The sequence below is a fragment of the Pyrgilauda ruficollis genome, unplaced genomic scaffold (assembly GCF_017590135.1).
Source record: "Pyrgilauda ruficollis isolate IOZ18807 unplaced genomic scaffold, ASM1759013v1 scaffold190, whole genome shotgun sequence".
Lineage (NCBI taxonomy): Eukaryota > Metazoa > Chordata > Aves > Passeriformes > Passeridae > Pyrgilauda > Pyrgilauda ruficollis.
The window spans coordinates 198,154-218,114 of record NW_024518096.1 but is presented as its reverse complement, the minus strand read 5'-3'; the positions used below and the strand labels follow the sequence as shown (position 1 = coordinate 218,114).

General features: G+C 41.9%; 1 protein-coding gene across 1 annotated transcript in view; it reads right to left on the bottom strand.

Moving 5' to 3' along the window:
- Positions 1–3,424: 3,424 nt before the first annotated feature.
- GAS6 (growth arrest specific 6) overlaps positions 3,425–19,961 on the bottom strand; it is a 39,979-nt gene continuing 23,442 nt past the window's right edge. Inside the window, exons 7-15 of the mRNA XM_041465746.1 lie at positions 19,493–19,618; positions 18,158–18,279; positions 17,924–18,042; positions 17,342–17,531; positions 11,838–12,002; positions 10,100–10,268; positions 8,360–8,532; positions 7,399–7,624; positions 3,425–4,004 (exon numbers count right to left, since the gene is read on the bottom strand). Coding sequence (XP_041321680.1) covers positions 3,853–4,004; positions 7,399–7,624; positions 8,360–8,532; positions 10,100–10,268; positions 11,838–12,002; positions 17,342–17,531; positions 17,924–18,042; positions 18,158–18,279; positions 19,493–19,618 — 1,442 coding nt within the window. The 3' untranslated portion in view covers positions 3,425–3,852. The remainder of the gene's footprint in view (positions 4,005–7,398; positions 7,625–8,359; positions 8,533–10,099; positions 10,269–11,837; positions 12,003–17,341; positions 17,532–17,923; positions 18,043–18,157; positions 18,280–19,492; positions 19,619–19,961) is intronic.

Here is a 19,961-nt window from a genome sequence, read left to right as displayed (position 1 = left end):
AGCCATGTCCCTGTTGTCTGCACCCTCCCTCCTCACCGTGTACCACATTAGCTGGGATTCCTTTGGCACACACCTGCCGTATTTTGGGACAGGGGTACTTACAAACAGCATGAAAACTCATCTAAATGCTGCATCCCTTCTCTGCATTTTGCTCCTGCAGGAAGGGTGTTGGTGCTGCTTGCTCCATAGATCTTACAGTCTAGACAGCAATGAAGCTCTAGAAATTTCCTGAAATGCCAAAGAGTAAAACAGGGAACGGAAGGTATTTCTTATTAACATTTTAAGCAGCTGCTCTGTATTATGAAGATATTGAAAAAAACTAAATAAACAAAACCAGCTTACTTGACAGTTTCCTTTGAAAGGAAGAGACACCATCAGACCTGCTTAAAATGGAAAAAAGAGTGATCACCCTTTTGCATAATACTTTGCAACTTGCAAAAAGTATCAGTTAATTCATGTGGTTTACCTCTGTGTATAAAAAGCAGATCCAGTACTGATACACATAAGAAGAATTAATTTATATGAACCATAACAGCCACCTTTTGTTCAATTAAGGTTTTTCTGAGATGCAAAGTTTTAGGCCAGTGATGAGGTGCCTTATGTGTATTGTTGACAAGGTGAGTTATATGAACCTGGCTGAGAAAAACAGAAGTCCGAAAAGAGACCATTTGTTTTGTTTAAAACATTAATTTAATGCATCCCAAATGCTTAGTTCGTGTGCAAATACATGCTGTGAAAAGCACAGTCACTCTGACTATGAAATAAGCGAAGCTACACATTTACTTCTTTTACCTGCTATGAATACTGCCAGGGGAACCACCAGGGTCCGTTTTGAGGACTCAAAGTCCAGAACAGACTTGATCCCTTTGGGTTGAACACCTAGACTAACTGAACAAGGATGAAGTCAATGTTTCTCTTGGGTTGAAGCAAGTGACTGAGAAGGAACGAAGGAATGCTTATTGCAGCTACCTCTTCTTCCAAACCTTTCTCCAGTATGGTACTGCAGTAAGATATTAAAAAAAATCATCTTTACACTCTGCTCCCCCTTGTCCCCCCACCTCTTCTGTCATTCTGCAGACTGAGAAATGCAGAGTTTCTCTTCTAAACCACATTTAGAGTCAGGGTGCATTGTGGTCTATGCAAAATATCTACACATACATGCACACATATGCAAAGTTTGGGAGCAATTTCTGCTCTGAATTAGAGAATTAAATGCTCTTGTACACGTGACATTTAGTATGAAACTGCAGAGTACCATAACATACCACAGGATTCATGTTTCCAGGACCCAAAATAATTCTGGCCACATAAATAGTGGCACTTACATTAACACAAAAGTTAGACGTGTTTGTGATTCATTTATACCACATGGTAGTTTTTTTGGAGCTACCACAGAGATTTTACCAAAATACCAGACATGAAACTATTTTGCTAGATTGTTTCATTTGAAAAAAACAAAGTAAAGCAGGGCTCATTTCATCTTCTTGGTATAAAAATAGGTGTCTTCCGAATCTGTAATTTTTTTCAGTGGAATTACTCCAAGACTAAAAGATGGGAGATTTTTGTGGTGGAACCCCAGCCAGCAGCCCAGCCCCAGACAGCCACTCACTCATTCTCCCTTGCTGGGACTGGGGAGAGAATCAGAGTGGTAAAAGTGAGAAAACTCATGGGCTGAGATAGAGACAGTTTTATAGGTACAGCAAAAGCCGCACACACCAGCAAAGCAGAACAAGGAATTCACCCACCACTTCCTGTGAGCAGGCAGGTGTTCAGACATCTCCAGGAAAGCTGGGCAACGTCACATGGAAAACAGTGACTTGGGAAGACAAAGACCATCACTCTAAGTGTCCCTCCCCTTCCCCTTTTGTCCCCCAGCTTTATGTGCTGATTATGAGGCCATATGGTGGGACATGCCTCTGGTCACTTGGGATCAGCTGTCCCAGCTGTGTCCCCTCCCAACTCCTTGTGCACTCCCAGCCCCCTCACTGGTGGGGTGAGAAACAGAAAAGCTCTTGACTCTGTGCAAGCCCAGCTGAGCAATAGCTAAAACATCCCAGAGTTATCAACATTGTTTCCAGCAACAACCCAAACTACAGCCCCATAGTGGATCATAAATTGATCCAGAGTCATCAGTGGTAATATAAAGCACTTTCAGGAACAACGTGGTTTCCCTTGCTCAACTAAAAAAAAAGCAAAAACATAGAACTACTCCTAGGTTTTGGTTTTGACAATCTGTCAATAATATTACTGTCTAGTGGGAAATTTCCTTACAAACTTGTGTGTGGTCAGAGCTGACAGTAGGTCCTTCTTCAAGTATAAATGAGTAGGTTGGTTCAAAGTGATAAAGTTCTGTTCTTTTCTGCCCCACTGCATTACTGCTGATTGTTTTATTTACGATAAGAAGCCATGATGTCATGTCTAATGGCTAAAAGAGTACCTTCCTCTTCTATGCTAAATAAAGCAGGGATCCTTGCTAGAAAATATGCTTGGAATAGTCTTCCCCTTCTTGCCTCTTTTCCACTGGGACAGTTGTATCTTCACAGTTTGGTTGCAGATGTTGCCGCACATGAGGATTATTAGATAATGTATCTCCTTATCTGCTTAGGGAGAACATAACATGACTGACCAAGAATAATTTAGAATTAGACCTTATTCATGCTAATCCTCTGAAGGATGGTATAACCTTAGACACCCAATACTTGGATTTTGCGCCGCAGCATATACCAAGATTACTCAGTTTATTAATTTGATGCAAGAAAGGACCAAATAAAACAAGACTTAAGTGACTCAAGACAGGCTAGGCAAACCCCATCCCAACTTCAGAAGGAAAGCTGAAAAGCTGAACACACTTTATGGCTCTAAAACGTTTCCTGCATAAACCCCCAGAGACATTCTCACCTCATGCAGTTCAGCCTGGCTAACTCTCACAGCTCAAGCCTCTTTGCTCCCATTGCTCACAGTGAATGAGCCAACATAAAAATGCAGCAGCAAAAATATGTCATCACCAGATAATATTCCCCAACCTTCAACACCTCATCATTTACTCCAACAGCTATTGACACAAAAGCTGTATGGCTTTCAACTTGAGTCTTTTCTTCTAAATGTTTCCTGCTGACCCAACTTCATTTTCCATTTTCTGTTGACCAAGAGTTTTTCTAAAGGTCACAACTGAGTCCTTTTTCTGTGGTACCAGAAAGAGAAGCTCTAGAAATAAGAACAGCAGCCACCATTTGCTCTGCAGCTGAGAAGATATGAAATACTGATGAAAGCATATAAACCCCCAACCCTTAACCTCCAAAAAAAACCCAAAAAACCCAGCCCTTGCCCTCTCCCCCACCCTCATCCAGTGTAACCTCCAGATCAGGCACAGTCTGAGTCACTGTCTCCAAATACCAGAATACAGAATAATCTCAGTACAAGTAAATTAAAAACTTGTATGTAAATATTTTATTCTCTCATATTTTGCAAATCAGAAAGCAGTGTTTGGTAATAAAAAATAATACAGAATTATTATTTTTCTTCCAGTCCACACTCATATATTACCAGGTTTCCCACATTACAGATGAAACTGTCTCTTACAGTCTAAAGATAGTATTCACTTTCAGTACATTCTGTTTTGACTTATTTAATATTAGTCTTCTGAACTATTTACAAATATATTACAACCTTTAAACCTCAAAGCAAAGAGTATTTCAATAATCAATTTGACATAAGGATCAGTAGCTTCTACGTAACTTCAGTGTTTAAGAGAAACTATACACGCAGTGCGGTAGATCTGAATAATTTATATCTTTTAAAAAAAGAAAAGCACTGAAAGTTTCTGAGTATAAAACTTTCGCATTGCAGTGGTACCTACTGACCCTCCTGGACTGGAGGACAGGAATGTGAGGTGATGTCACTGTGCTTGTAGAGAGCCTCATCTAAGTCCAGTGCCGAGTTGCTCAGCTTGAGGGTCATGCAGCCGTGGTAGGACGCGGTGACCGGAGTGGAGGTGACAGGAACGTCTGTCGGAAAGGGGAGATAAATATCTCTGACAGCTGCCTTTAAATAAACACCTGCCCTGCCTAGGCTCAGATGGCTATTGCTCCAGTTCATTCAAGCTCACCTCTTTCCATGCTGGCATTTCTACCTCCCCTGCCCCCTTGCCAGAAGGCAAGAGCACAATCCCAGACGTGAGGAAAACACCATCTGTTCTGGTGCACAAAAGCCCTTCTCACAGGCCGAACCCTTCCTCAGCTGCTCTGTGTCTCTGCAAGGCCTCCAGACAAGATGAAACCGTGGAACCTTGTGCTGCACAGCAGCAAGGCTTCACTGCAGTGGCACAATGTGTTCACACAGCCCCATGTTTTCCCCGCTCCATCTCCAAGCCCTCTGCTCTGTTATTGGTGGAGATGTTAGACCTTCCTCTAATGCTCTTTCTCTTATAAAAATAGCTCCAAAAGATTATAGGAAAGACTTTATGACAAGAAAGCACTTCCCATACGCTGCCTCTACCACTTGCTGGACTCATCTTGACGTGATTTTGCTGTGTATGAGCACAGGAAGGTTGGTGGCCTTCATCAGCAAGGTGCTGGAACGCATCAGCTGAATTGGTCAGACTAATGAGACTAATTTTTACTGTGGAGATCCACTGTTCTTTTAATCAGTTTACCAGAGACAGAAAACAGATGGCAAGGAAGAAGACACTAAGTACAATCCAATAGACTAGAGGAAATTAGTCTATCTTACTACTACCTTCTCTAATATCATATGCACACTGACCGTAAACAAACAAAAACCCAGCACAGTAATGTAACGACAAGAAAATCTACGTGAGCTCTGTCCTCTACCTTTCCCCAAAGGTCTTTAGTTTATTTACAGCCTAAAGCTGACCCAATCAAACTGGTTGTGCAATGGAAAATAATGAATGCCTCAAAGAATATTTAACTTCACAGTGATTCAGGTAGCTAAATAAATCACTTATCTTTACATCGAAGCAAGGACAACTTGAACAATAGGTTGTCCTGTTGACCCAAGATTATATGAAATTTAAAGTGTTCTGCCTGGAGATATGCAGGGCTGATGTGATCAGACACAGCTCAGACAGAATCTAGGACTGAGTGGGAGAGAGAACATTTGTGGGAGATCTGTAAGCCACAAAGAAATACTATAAATCTCTTCAGCTTCCTGGGGGAGAGCTACCATTGCTTCGTAGTTGCTTTATTTAGTGATGTTATCTATTTCCCATTCCTCCCATTTACCAAAGTTTATCTGCAAAGTCTGCTTAGAAGAATACAGCATCTCTGTTGTAATACCTCACACAAATGTAAACTAAATTTTGAGTCAGAAGGAGTTGAAGTTGTGACTTAGCAACTTGAAGACTTGTCTAAGGAGTCAAGCAGATTGCTGTTACATGTGCCACAGGGCTGAATGAAAGACAGTGTGGGCTTTCAGATGGATTTGCAAGAGATTAAAAAGAAATTAATTTTTTTTTCATTGTGTTGTAAATTATGTGAAATATTTCATTTTCTGTTATGACTAGAAATTGATCTGTCCAAAATGTGGTCATGTAAAGCTTTGGAAGCCTAGTTTAATGGTTCCTTCACCTGGTGGAATGCATATTTTCTGAAAAATCACCTATGCGTCACATAAATTACATAATTTAGGATTTATCAGAACTGAAAAGCCTATACAAAATGTAATTAATGTCTATATGTTCCCTCTTATCTGTTGAAACTCTAAGTAGTATTTCTTCCACATCTGCAACATTAGCTGTGCTTAGGATCAGACTTAATACATATTTGGATCCAGAATTCTTTCTTTATTTGTGGCAAATGGAATAAAGACGTGAAGTTTGACCACTATACTGTTTTTTCCACAGGGTATGGAAGCATGGAAAAACTAAAAACTACGTAATGTTTTCAAAATCTGAATGAGCCAAACTCACTTAGATCTGACCATTTGGTATTGTTAGTTAGCCCAGAGTGATTAATCCAACTGGAAGTGCTGAAATGTTTATTTATTTGGCAAATGACAGGGTTTCTCATGCAAGCACTGGGTTCCTCTCAATGGCAAAAGCAGAGTGCTGGCAGAAATTCCTGTTGCTAAGCACAACAGATCAAAGGGGGGATAGCAGCTAAACCTACAGCAGCCAGCTGAGCCTGAGCTGCCTCAGCCATGGATCTCACTCTCAGCTCTGGCAAATTAAAACCAGGGCTGCATCCAGCACAGGTAAGCAAACCACAGAGAACCTGGGACATGAATGTGACAGAATGGGATGATTTTCTGAGCTGTGGAAGTCTCCACTGTGCATCTGAGAGCAGCTTAAAAAAAAAGCAGGCAACCTCTCTTGTCTGTGCAATGGCCAGCTTAGATAATTCAATCTGAGAGTAGAAAATGCCATGTTTGGGATTTCAGCCTCGCTCCTGCCACTGTGTGAATGTCCCAGAGTGTGTGGCCTCCCCTTCCAGGTGTGACTGGGAGCCATTTGCGTCATCGGCATAAATCCTCTGTAAACTCTTGCTCATGGTGGGGACAGCCACACCATGTGTACTGTGTGGCACCTCAGACACCCTGTTCCAGCCTGACTGCTTCAGCACCTCACAAGAGGCCAACATTTGTACCTCTCCCTTGCTTGGGCAAGTAAGGGCAAGATTTTGCTTAGCTGTTGGCATCATGTGCATCAGAGACATAAGTGTTCCTTTCACAGCATTCCTCAGCAGAAGGGACTGATAAACCTGTTCAGGCAGAACAAGAAACAAACTCCCAAACTTGGCCAAAATTCACGATTGAGATGAAAGTTTGATCTTACAGGTTCAGAAGAGAGGAGGTTCAAAATGACCTCCCAGAAGAAACCCTGTTGTTGCTGAAAAGCCAGAGACAGTATAAATGGTTTAACCCCTTGGTTGTGCCCTACATGCTCCTTGCTGGGAGGCAGTCAGTTAACCGTGTCGTGCTGTGATCACTTCACAGAGAGCATCAGCCAGGGACAATCCCACACTGGGCTTCCCAAGATTCAGGCAAAACAGCTTGAGGCTCTAGTGCTCCCCTCAAGGAGTGCTCCCACGGATTCATTACATTAATGAAGCACTGCAGAAACCTGTAGCCCAGCTCCTATGGATTTCACCAGGTTTAAGATAATAACCCAGCTTACCACAATCCTTCAAATTAAATCATTCCTATTGCTGAACAAGCAAAACCTTCTCCTTGTATTTTTGCCTCCAGCTGCCCTCAGAAGGACACAATCATTCAAGGGAAGTGCAACCCCAGATCCATTATGTTCCTGCATTGCAGACAAAGCCTGCTCAAGCAGAAACAGAGTAGGACTCTCACAGCTTGAACAGAAACAGTTTTCCTGACTCCCAGCTCAGCAAAGCAAGTTGGAAGTCTGTGGTCCATGGTACAAAACTGGAGGCTCACCTGGCAATCCTCCCACGTACGTCTTCGTTGACTGCAAAGAGCTCTCCAAGACGGACAGACTGTCCTCCAGCTCAGAGATGCTTAGTTCACTCTCTCCTGCTACCCCATCTACCCTCAGGGATAAGTGATCTTTCTTGAGGAGGACATCTACAGAGTGCTCCTTTTTATCACAGAGATTTATTGCCAGCCTGGACACAACTGTGTTCTCCACGGCCACGATGATAAACTGAGCAGCAGGAGAAAGAAAGAAAAACACGCAATGAGCAGAAGAATACCTAGCTACACTTACCCAGTACCAGGATGAGTACCAATGTGCCCTTTATTACAAATATTTTGCAGAGTCTCCAGAAAATTAGGCTTATTGCTATTGCTGATTGTGTTCTGAGCTCATTTGCACAGATGAAAAACCAGCAAACCAGTGGGACTAATTCTTGAAACCGTGTTTTCTCAGAGAGAGTTCTTAGTGGGTCTTGCAGAAGTCATTATATTGCACTGGGGACAAACCAACTGGAGCTGCTGTACTATAAATGAAAATTGGCTCATGGGATTTAGTGAAATCCTTCCTGGTTTACCCTTGTGGAATGCCATTAAATAGTAGCTTCAACACTCCACCATGACTAGCTTTTCCCAGCACCTTTCCCACACGTAAAGCCTGTCTCTTGGCTACTTTGGGACAGGTACTGATAAGCAAGAATGGAAATCCCTGGTTTATGGCACTAAACAGTTTCTGTGCCAGAAGAAAAAAGCCTGCATTCAAGGATTTTTTTCAAGTTCTACCTTTTACCTAAGTCACATTTGCAGAGAGCTCCCTATTGGCATCTGACACACACCTGTAAGAGGCAGAACTTCAGGCAAGCACTGTTGCTTCAGAACATGCTCTGAACAGGTGGGACAAATAATGAGACAGGCAGCAAACCAGGAAACAGCAAGGAAACTTCTCTCCAGAAACACTTGTTTGTACCTGTTGCTTCAGTTTCTTTGTGGAGTGATAGTCAATCAGAGATAGTGATAAAGGGACAGATGCTTCTTCCGTAACTAGGGCAAACAGCACACCAGTATCTGTTGCTGGTTGAATTACAGCATTTACTTCAATTTCCCAGTTTGTCATGGTTTCATTTCCAGAAGAAGGTTGCACTGCAGAAAAAGAAATTCATTGGACAATGTGTCAAATGGGTAAGCTGTTCAATATCTCCCTGGAGAAGAGCATAGCCAGATGAGCATCTGGAGGGACTGCCACATTTTTTTTTAATTAAAAAAAATCATTCCAAAGCATCTGAACATAAAATTCGACAAGAAAATGGCATCAGTTTCCTCTTGTTACCTTATGCATTCTGCTGCTTTTCAGAATGACAAAGGATAACATAAAGCTTTTTATCACAAATTCCCATGGCTGCCAATCTGACACATTCAAAGAACTGCTGCGACATAGGTCAATCAAAAACCAGTTTTTGAACCAGTCTGCCTAAAGATCATTGAGAAATCTGAGTTGAAATTTGACACACAGGGAACATTTCTATGAAAGCCTGTACTAAACTCAAAAATTGTATAAACATACTACACTCAGCACCTACTCAAACTCTTCCTGATCACTGATCTCTCAGAAGTGTGGCATGTTTTATTTCACCTGTTGAACACTGAATTAAACTTTCTGCTATCTTCTTACTGCCTCAGTGCCCTAATAATTTAAAAGGTAATGCAGGCTGCAAAGAAAGATCTCAACCTGCTCCTGCAACCTCCCTTCACAGGACTATTAGCTTTGCAGGTTCACCACATCTTGAAATACAATAATCCATTTTTTATAAAGCTTACCACTGGAAAGGAAAAAAAGATAATGATTGTTTGGGAAAAAAAAGAGCAGGTGCTGAGGCCTTATCTTGGTTGTCATCTGCACTTCACCTGCATTTTACATGCTGCCTTGTCTTTACTTTGCAACTTTGGAATCCACGTGCTAAGTAATATGACAGACACCTGATACTCCCTAATTTACCATGACACAGCAATAAAATCCACGTAACACTGAACAGATGGCTCCTGCAGAGCAGGACTTACACGCCACTCTGAAATAGATGGTCAGCATTTGTGTGGGGTCAGAAATACTGATTGGTTGATTACACAGATAAGCAAACACAATAATCTAGAATAGTAAAAGGTGCCTTTCTGAGTGCTACATTAGTATGGACAAGTTTGATTTGAAACCTGTTATTACTGTATTGTAATTTCATTGACTTCTATCAGAGATATGCTTAGTGCATTTGTCCCAAGTGTAAGTAATAACACCCCATGATTAAAAGTGAATCCAAGACAATAGACAATATTAATTTTTCTGTCTATCATGACCTCAAGATACAGCAGTATGGCTGCAGGTCTCCCTGTTGAGCAGAAAACAATGGTAGGGGCTGGAAGCACCTAAGCTGCTGACAGAGAGATGTAAAGCCTCTAAGGCTGAGGATGAGCTGGAGCTAGTCTGGCTGTGAAATGTATTACTGGAGCTACACAGAAAGAACCTAATCCTGCTGGGCATATTTTCACTGGCTCAAACTATCATTTATAAGCCTTCCTTTACTAAGAACCTCAGGTTTAATCTTTTCTGCATCAATCAACAGTGAGTCTGGCACACACCTAAGTTTTAACACTGTTTATTAACCAGGTATGGTTAATGGCAGGACAACGGGTCAGAAAGAAAAAATCCCAGCTTACTTACTGTAAGTAAGATTAAACACAGCAAAACCTCGTCCAGGATAGAAAGAGCCTCGTCCTGCTACAGCAAAGCACTGCATCTTTTCATTCATCTTTATGGTCTCTTGGATAGAGGTGTCCTCCCCATTCAGCCAGTTCCACGCCCGCATGCAACCATCCAGCCGAGGGTTTATCTGGGAAGATAAAGCAGTACCTTATGCCTCAAGTGACTGTTCAGTGAAGAGGAATTGTGTGCAAAGGAATACTGAGTGTGCAAAGGAATACTTATCATACTAAACAGTAGAAATAATTTTGACTTGTTATGCACATGCAAACCAAGAGGCGGCAAACCCAATCCTGCAACCCCAAGCAGGTGAGTGGTCAGTATTTCCCCAGGAAACTCCCCTGAGCTCAGCTTGTCTCCATGGGCCACAAGGGCACTAGCTAGTGCAGGTGCTGATTTGGTTGTATTGGTTCTGTAAGCTCCTCTATGTGCTGCCCATCATTAATACAACTTATTTCTAAAGCTCTGTAGCCAAAGCTCTGTAATTTAGCATGGCAAATGCTGGAGGCAAAGTTAAGGCTGAAAATCCCAATCCTTTTTGTCATTGCAGACAGCCTGTATGACACACAAGACAGACATTGGAGCTGATCACGGTATAAGTTTTTGGGCTCTGGCTCAAGGAGGGGTGCTGGCACCACAAGACCAGCACACTGCTCTGTACACACCTTATTCCTTCCTGCTTCTAGTTAGCCTGTCCTGTCCTGATGTCAGCATTAAAATGTGAGTCAGTGTGTAAAGTGAAGGCTCCTTGCAAAGTCTTTAAATCAGCACTGCTACCCCCAGTTAAGTGAAGGAGAGAGAGAATTAAGTGTCTGAGCCAGGATAAAAACCTGAGGAGTTTCTGGCTCTCGGTCCTAGATTCTGACTACACCCTGGGCTTACTGTCTCTGACAAGCAGTGGCCCTGAATGACTTCTTGTGAGGCACAGGAGCTGTGAGGCTCAGCTGCTTCACTCCCAGTCACAGAGCCACAAGCTTGTGACCTCATTTAGGAATAAAGAGATGCAAATTTGGATTTCAAGGTGCCAACTCTGCTTGTGGTGGACATTTAAACCAACCTGAACAGCAGCTATTCCAGAAACACAGCAATCATCCAATCTTACCCAAGGACTGCTTTGGTCCTTGGGTAAGATTTTATTCATATGTTGTATGAATAACAACTTTTATTCATATGTTGTATCTACTTCTGTTAGGAGGAAATAAAGAAAAATAAGCTTCTGTTTTTCCTTGGGTCTCACTATGCTGATACAGCAAACACATGCAGCAAATTGTGATTTGTTACACGTGAAGAACAAACTTTGGTCACAACACAAAGAGTGCCCTGACGTCGGTCCCAGGCTTAGCAGGCACAGTGGCACCCTCTCAGAGCAGCGTGCCCACTGACCCCTCCCCAGGCCACTCCTGCTCTCCAAGCCAGCATGACCACTGTGAATTTTGTCATGTGCTCCAGTTTTGCTGTGCCCTAACTGGGATACATCTCACCCAAACTTACCAATCAAAAAATATGGAGACTCAACTTTGCTACTGGCTTAGGCTCCTGCTATAGTCAGGGGACAGAAAGCTGTATCCAGAAGGTGATAATTCCACCTGTTTCAGGGCAGGTTGAACAGCTCTCAGGAAGGACCTACATTACCCCAAAAGAAGATGAAATCAAGCCCTTCAGGCATGCAAAGGAACACAAGTTATCATGTTATACTTACCGGTAGAATAAGGTCCTTTGTTTTGAAAGGAATGCCTCCTACTGTCAAATTCAGCTGATACACTCCCTTGTCTAGTGTAAACAGGTTTCCTGAGACAGCTATTTTCATAACTGCATCCCTATTGACCTTTATAATCAAATTTCTTTCAAGTTCCTCAACAGAGATCTGAAAAAGTAAAATTCCAAAATGAGTTATTAAGCAGTCATAGAACTTAGTATCTGCAGTCTCAGCTACAGGACAAACCCCAGTGAAATCCCCAAGATAAAGAAATATTTTCAGTCCCCAATCCTCTTTGTTCACATTCTAAGTGACATTCCACATTGATATGTAAATCTGCTCTAGAAAGCAGTCTGTGATTAACCTTAATGGTGAAGACAGTCCACCTACTTCAAAACAGCTACAGAAAAATGTGAGTGGATTAAGTGCATGACTTTTGTAGGTTGCTTTATGCAAAATGTAAATGCAATAATGAGTAACTTCCTGTTGCAACTGCATGTGAAAGGAAAAGCTGGAAGGACAAACAAGATGTCTTTTGTTGGATCAGTGTAAGATAATGCAGAAGCCTCCCAGACCCAGACTTTTAATATCAACCTCTTCCAAAAGCACAACATAGAATGGAATTTTTGAGAGGGTAATAAAAATGCGTAATAGGCAATTACTTTTCTCTCAAAAAAGCATCTACAAGTTTTCCCTCCATGTCTCTGAAAAGCTACTTCTAGGAAGATTCTATTACCACTGAAATTTCAAAAAAAATTCATCATTTTGATTATGACAAGGCAGCACAGAGAAGCAATATAAAGCCTCTGTGGAGGGAGAGAAGGTGAAGCCCAAAGCTGATGCACCAGACTGACCAGCAGCCAAGATTCTGCTGCCTTGGGACATGGGTCCTGCTACCAGTGGGGTGTTCTGTGGCTGTAGCAGAAGACAATCCCAATCCTTCTGTAAAGAAGAAAGAAACACACCTCACTATTTCATAATCTTCTTCCCACTCTGTGACAGATACTCCACCTACTCACTCTTCATCTGTACAGCTCTGTTCCCTGGGACACCCAGAAACTGCTTCCATCAGTGAGCTGCTGTACAAACCAATTATCTATTTCAGAGGATGTTTAGACATGTCCTTCCCTCTCCCTGCTAGCAGGTCAGGTCCTGAGCATCTTTCTCTCTGTATTTTGACTAGCAGTCCCAAAATTGCTCTTATCAGCCATTCTGAGGTCTTGCTCTGTGGCTGTAACATAAAGGAGGACAGGGTTGAGCAGGTTTGTATCTGGGCACTCCCTTTGGATTGCAGTCTTCAGTAATGAAGATTTAAGTGAATTTGATAGTAGAAAAGATTATTCTCAGACTTTCTTCCTCTCATGAACCTATTTTCTTCTCATGTGAATTCCAGTACAATCTGGTTTATATTGCTACAACACTGTTTCCACCTGGTGTGTTGCTCTGTGCCACATCCTACAGGACGTGAATTTACTTGTCTGCAGCTTGCTTGTTTAAAGTAGCACCTACATCTCCAGACTGCATTTCATGGAGACACACAAGCCAGTCTCAAACAGGCTTTTTCTGAGTATTGGATGGCTGTGAAGCCCATTCAGTGTGTGGGAACATAAGCCCACAGGTTGTGGCAGCCTCAGCCCAGCTGGCTGAGCTACACACAGGCTGTGTAGCCAAAAACTCACACAGACACTTCTATCCAGTGTCATGGTCACAACTGCCCTAATGCTCTGGGCTGTGGAGTGCCACAAGGAGCTGGCACAGAGCATCTCCCTGCTCCTGGCACAGACACTGGGCAGACACAGAGCAAATGGGAACTGGGGAAAAGTGGGGAACTGGCTGCAGCAGCGCCCATACTGTGAAGAAACATTGCTACTTACAGGGCTACCAGAATTCAGGGCCTTCTAAAATTTTATTACATTGTATAGCAAGTAATAACATATAAATAAAAAAAAATTCTGAGTTCTTAACTGCATCTGATCTTTAATACAAGCAAACCGAAATCAGTGAAAACTTCCATAAGAGAAGGGGTTAATCCCTGTGGGAATTCTCAACAGATTCCAGTGTAGGAAATTACATTCTGCCTACTTTACAATGCCCTCTGGCTGTTTAAGCTCCTGCTTCTTATAATCAAAGCTTAATTGCTGGTGCACCACCATCTCTTATAAACCAAAAGAGGAATAATTTCAGTAGTTAGCATCCTGCTCCAATGCCCTACTCTTGTGGCAAGGAGAAGCTACTTGCTGCCTGCCACCATGGCTTAGGGACATTCAGCAGGGCAGTTCTCATAGCTAAGGGTTCCCATATGATTAGCCATAGCAAGGGCAGTCAGCTTTGTGTTTTGGATTCATGCCCTGGATAGCTCATAGCACATAGCCAGCCTGTCCACTGCTTGCAGAAAAGGAACAGACCTACAGTCAGCTGCAGGGTTAAAACCAAACACCAATCTTGTGATTGCTTAACTTCCAGCCCTGACATTTAACAGGGCAGGTAAGTTATTATTTTTGTTAACCAGACTGTGTCCTCAGAGAAAGACTAAACTGAACACTGAAAACAAGACAAAATGATGACTATTTTTGGAAATGCAAAATAAACAGAAGGCGAGTGCATTCTCTACTATCGTAATTTCATATGTGCCACTTCATCCAGCTGGATTACACACAAATAACCACATTAAAAGTCTTCCCTGAGGTTTGCTTGTTTGTGTTTTCAAGGCTGGTTCAGAATTGAAATTTCAATGCTCATTTCAAAATATTTTAGGAAGGATTAACACCAGAGAAAATACCTAGGTAGAACTATTGGCCTGAAGTTTTGAAAATGCCATTGTATTTCAGTGAAAGTATGCAACTTTTGCTCAAGAGATGAGAACACTGCTGGTGCTTTTTCATATCTTTTGCTTTTAAATACTCATTGTTTTTCCATCTGCTGAAAGTTAAATAGTAAAATTGCTATTTTCTCACCACCCATATGAAGTTCTCTCCAGTATCCAAAGTCCTCTGGTTAAGATCTAGCCAAAACTAAGGGCTTGATTCTGTGCATACTGAAGTGCAGACTAAAGCTCACAACTGCATTTAAGCCTGGACTCTGATGTCTGAAGATTGTTGGGGGTGTATTTCATAGAAAGCGAGGCTGCAAAGTACACACAAGTCCATGCTCAAAATGAAATAGGTGGCTACATGTTTTATAATAGGAGACAGTAAAAAGAAGTCCTTAAACAGGATTTCCTAGATCGAAAAGCATGCCAGAGAGAGAAAAATGGAGAAATGTGGGAACACATTTACAGTTGTATCACTCAGCCATATAGATTAAATGGCATTTAGAGGTGTGTGACACTAGATGTCAAGCAGAAGAGAGCCAAACATCTCTAGGGTGAAAGCAAGAGATAAGAAAATACAGCAGAGAAAGGAGAAATCAACAGCCCCCCAGCAAACCAGGCAAGGCCCCAGGTCTCAGAGGTGTAAAATAGGAAGACAAGAGACTAAAGGCTCCTTCCTCCTGCTGCTGTTCATCCGTGGGTAAATCCTTCTGCTTTGGGGCAGTATCAGCATTGCACTGTTTCACTTTGGGAGACAGTCACCACAACTGTGGCCATTGACCTGCTCCAGGTCCATTCCTGTGGCAGCACTGCATGATGCTCTCTCCTCCACTCGTGCCATATTATTTATGCCTCTGGGAGCTGCCCAGCACACACTCAGGGACACCTCTGCCTCCACCCCATCAGTGTGGGTCCTGCCCACTTGCCCCACACAGCATCCACAGCTTGGTCTTTACCGTCCCAAAAAGCCTTGGGGAAGGATTTCTAGGGGATTTACACAATTCCTCAGAAAATGCACAGGGTGCATTGCTGCAGCCACTCAGCCAGGCAATTTCTTGGTTAGGATGGTACCTGGGAATAAGAGCCCTGGCACTGATAGCTGGCAGGATACATTTAATTTTTTGCCTAAACATGACACTTTCATCACACTGCCTTCTCTCCCTGAAAAAAGAAAACACATTTCAGCTGTGTCTTCCTCAAACTAATATGGGGGTAGTTTGTAATTATTTCATAATGAGGTCAGGCACTTAGTAAGTATGTTAGCTCCTCTATTAAATGAATTAGCTTGACAACTGCTGATTTTTGTGACTCCCAAGTCACCCCAGTGGCATCCACTCTGCTTTTCACATCTTCTGTCATCATCCTCTCTTTGCAGACAATTACAATTGTCCTATTTCAAATTACCAGAACAACTCTTACTATAAAATTCAGTAAGAACCAACTTGAAGCTATTCCTATATGTAAAGATACAGCATGTCACACATTTTATCTACAGCTTTAATGAACCTCTACAGTTCTCAATTTGGAATCTAAAATTGTTTCACTGTCATTAAAAGAACTGAACCAACATCGCCTCATCTGCTGAAAACATTGCCAAATGTCAGTGGTTGATAGTGAATGTATTCAAGGACTTCTTCATTTATTAATGAAAAACAATTTTTCCCACTTTGCTTATTTCTTTAATGTATAATTCTGAGCTTTTATATACTAAAAAATGTAAACCAGAAAATTATTCACAGCTACCAGTATCCCCATTTGTCTCATATGTGAGTTAGCTGAGAACTTCCCACTCATTCCCCAAGAGGCACATCAATTTAAAAGTTAAAAGAACTAATTAAATAAGAAAAAATGAAAGAGGAGGAAAAGGCAGAAGTGAGAAAGCATGTATAAACTGCTCATCTAGTGTAGCTCATACTGCAGGACGTCTTTCATGATCCTGGCACAAATGGCAACAACCATAAGGCTCCCAAAACCACCAACTGATGTTCTGTGAGAGTGCCAAGAAGAACATGAACCCTTACAATCCTTACAATTTCATGAGATTGTGGGATTATGGTATCAATAAAAAGGTGATTTACACCAGTAGTGCTGGGTTGACAGTTGGACTTCATGGTTTTAGAGGTCTCTTCCAAAGTTTTTTGGAATTCTCTGATGCTATAGACCCCAATATCTTTACAAGGGAAACAGTCTATTTTGTATATAAACAGGCCTGAAGACTTTATAAAAAGTATACTGTAGCATAACAGCATAAGAAAATCTGAGGCCTGTGACTAAACAAATGAACAAATAAACAAAAGCAAGCACACCCCCCTCCCTACCAAACACATTTGGAAAGTTTCTTAAAAGAACAGATAAAGAGTTCCTTCCCTCTTACTTCCAGCCCTCAGCCAGAGGGAACTGAACTGATGTGAAGTCATCTTAGCCCTACTGCATCTCAAAGACACTGTTTGTGCAAGTGGTTGCTCTGGTTGTGCAAATTAGAGATGCAGTGTATATTACAATGTAATTAAATAAAGTATAATTCAATTTCTTAGGAAAAATATTTTCACCTTGGAATCTATAACATACTGGCATGCATTTAAGGGATAGATAGGATGGAAAAGCATTTTCCCATGAATACACAAAGTCTATCTGCACTTGATGAATGCATCCCAAACAGGCCAAGAAGGAGTGAGGGCTCAGCAGGGTCTGGACTCACCGTTTGCCACATGCCGTGGTTGATGAGCGGCCCGGTGCTGGTCACGCGGCCGATCCCGTTGTATTTCAGCTGCAGCTCGAGCCGTCCTTTGCGCAAAGCCAACACTATCCATGTGCTGTCTTGATGGCCTCCAGCAAAGAAAAGGATACCTTCAGGATCAAAGGTTCTAAAGTCGAACTCAGCCACAAGTCTGACCGCACAGGTGCCAAGAAATAAATTAGTTATGCAGAGTTCAAAAACCACAGAGTACTTTCCATACAGATAGCATCAAGTCTAGCAGCTCTAAAGCTCTGTTAAAATACACTAGCTTTTAATGCACTCCTGAAAGCTTTAAGAGGTGAGTACAGCTTTTAAAACATCATCAAGAATAAAGAATACAATACTATATTTCAGTAATTATCCTAACAGCTCTGTGGTCAAGGCTGCCTTTCTCAATTACTGGTTTAGGTAATGTTTAGCCTAACAGGACTTCATAATCCAAATAAATAATGATGAATGTAGGGTCAATTACTATTGTAACAACTTTGTTGCATGCATCAAAGCCAGTCAGAGCATTTAATTGTCATTCTAGATTGTCCTCACCTCGTCAGTTGTTTCCTTTTGAAGCGCAGCCTGATAACAGGAGTTCCGCTGAACATCCTCCCCAGGTGCAAGGATTTAATACTCCTCCCAACAGCAAAAGGCACGCATGGTATGATGTTCTATAATCACAACACATTTCTGAGTGCTTATTCTCCTCACACCAGCAGAAAGAGAATCAGAGAGTGCTGTAAAGTAAAGGTCTGTTTGCAGTTACAGCAATGAACACCGACATACCTCACATGTATTCATGTCCTGGGAAAGTTTCACTCCCCCTCTGCCATCACAATGACAGGTGTAACTCCCTGGTGAGTTGACACAGGTCTGTTCACAAAGCTTTTCTTTGCATTCATCTATATCTACACAAGACCAGCGAAGAAGAGAGATAAAAACAGAGTTTGTTTAAACATGATAGAAATGAGGGAATGGCCTGAAGTTGTGTCAGGGGAAGATTAAGTTGGATATTAGAAAAGGGTTTTTCACCCAGAGCAGGGGTGGACAGTGGAACAGGCTCCCCAGAGAAGTGGTCACAGCACCAAGCCTGACAGAGCTCAAGAAGCATTTGGACAATGGTCTTGGGCACGTGATGTGACTGTTGGTGAGGGTGCTGTGCAGGGTTGGGAGTTAGACTCTATCCTAGGATCCTTGTGGGCTCCTTCTAACTCAGCTTATTCTGTGAAATCTATTTTCACAGACAGATTCAGCTGCCCAAAGATACATAGCAAGTCAGTGGGAAGGCTGGAAGCAGAACTCAACTACTTGTCTGCTGGAGCACAGCCCTGGGCTTTAACTTCTAGACAAGACTTCCTCCCTTCAGGCCCCTTCTGCTATGCCTGTAGTGACTGGCTTCTGCTCCTTCAGTCAGGGACTGCATATAAAACCTGAGTTTCTCATTCACTGTTTTCTTTTTTTCTTCAGCTATTTTTTATCTTCTTCACAAGCAAATGCCAGAAAGCAAACTGTGACAGCCCACAGGGATCTCTTCAGGCAGAGTTTAACACTTAACGCCCAACAGGACTGGTTGGAGTGTGATTTGAGTCATTACGTTAACTTAGACAAAAAGCAGGGAACAACACTGCCTTTGGAATACTTCCAAAACGTACTCTGTTGAGAAAGCTTGCAGCAGTGTAGCCAGCAGCATGGTTCCAGTACATATTAAGTTCCTAGTTCAGAGTAATACCACAAGACAGGTTTTGAAAAAAGAGCTACTGCTTTGTAAATTTTCTTCTCCTATGAAGAGAGACAGCAACACGCACAGATGTTTCTGAGCTTTCACCAGATCTTGCACTTGTTGAAATGCCAAGAAATCTCAGTACTTTGGCTCATACAGCTTGATTCAAGTCATCAAAGATGACTACAAACTCATTGAACTCAAAGACAGCAAGCTTGATGAACTCAAAAGTGACTGCAAACTGCAAACTCACTCCTAACTAGGGAAAGGGAACAGAACTCCAGTAAGTAAGCACAATTAAAAAATAAATTAAAAAACTTTTACTGAAACCTGAAACGAAATTTCTGGGGTTCTACAGATTTAAATTATATAATAAATGCTAGCACATTTCTTGAGCTTACCCTGACAAGTTTTTCTCACGTCATCGTACTTGTAGCCTGCATCGCAAAGACATTCATATGAGCTTATTAAATTTTTACAGTGAGCTTCTCCACAGATGTCTGCTGATGCTGTGCATTCATCTATGTCTGCAAAGCAAGCAATGAAACAACACAGCTTCAGAGGAGTATAATCACTGCTCACATAGAGTGATCTTAGGGCAAGGAGATCCCTGTGTAATTTTGGAAACTGAAAAAGGTATCTTTAAGTATCTACTTTTAGGGTTAGCTAGCTATAAGAAGTGACTTCAGGCTTCAAAAATCAGTTGGTCTTTTTTACCTTAAGTCATGAGCCACTACTGGAAAAAGCAATGCAAAGTGAACCAGGAGAAAAACTGTAAAACAAAATAACTAGCACAAAATCAAAAAGCCCCACTCTCTCCAACTGGGGGACCGAAACTGCAGGTTAAAAAAAGCAATGGGCAGAAATTTA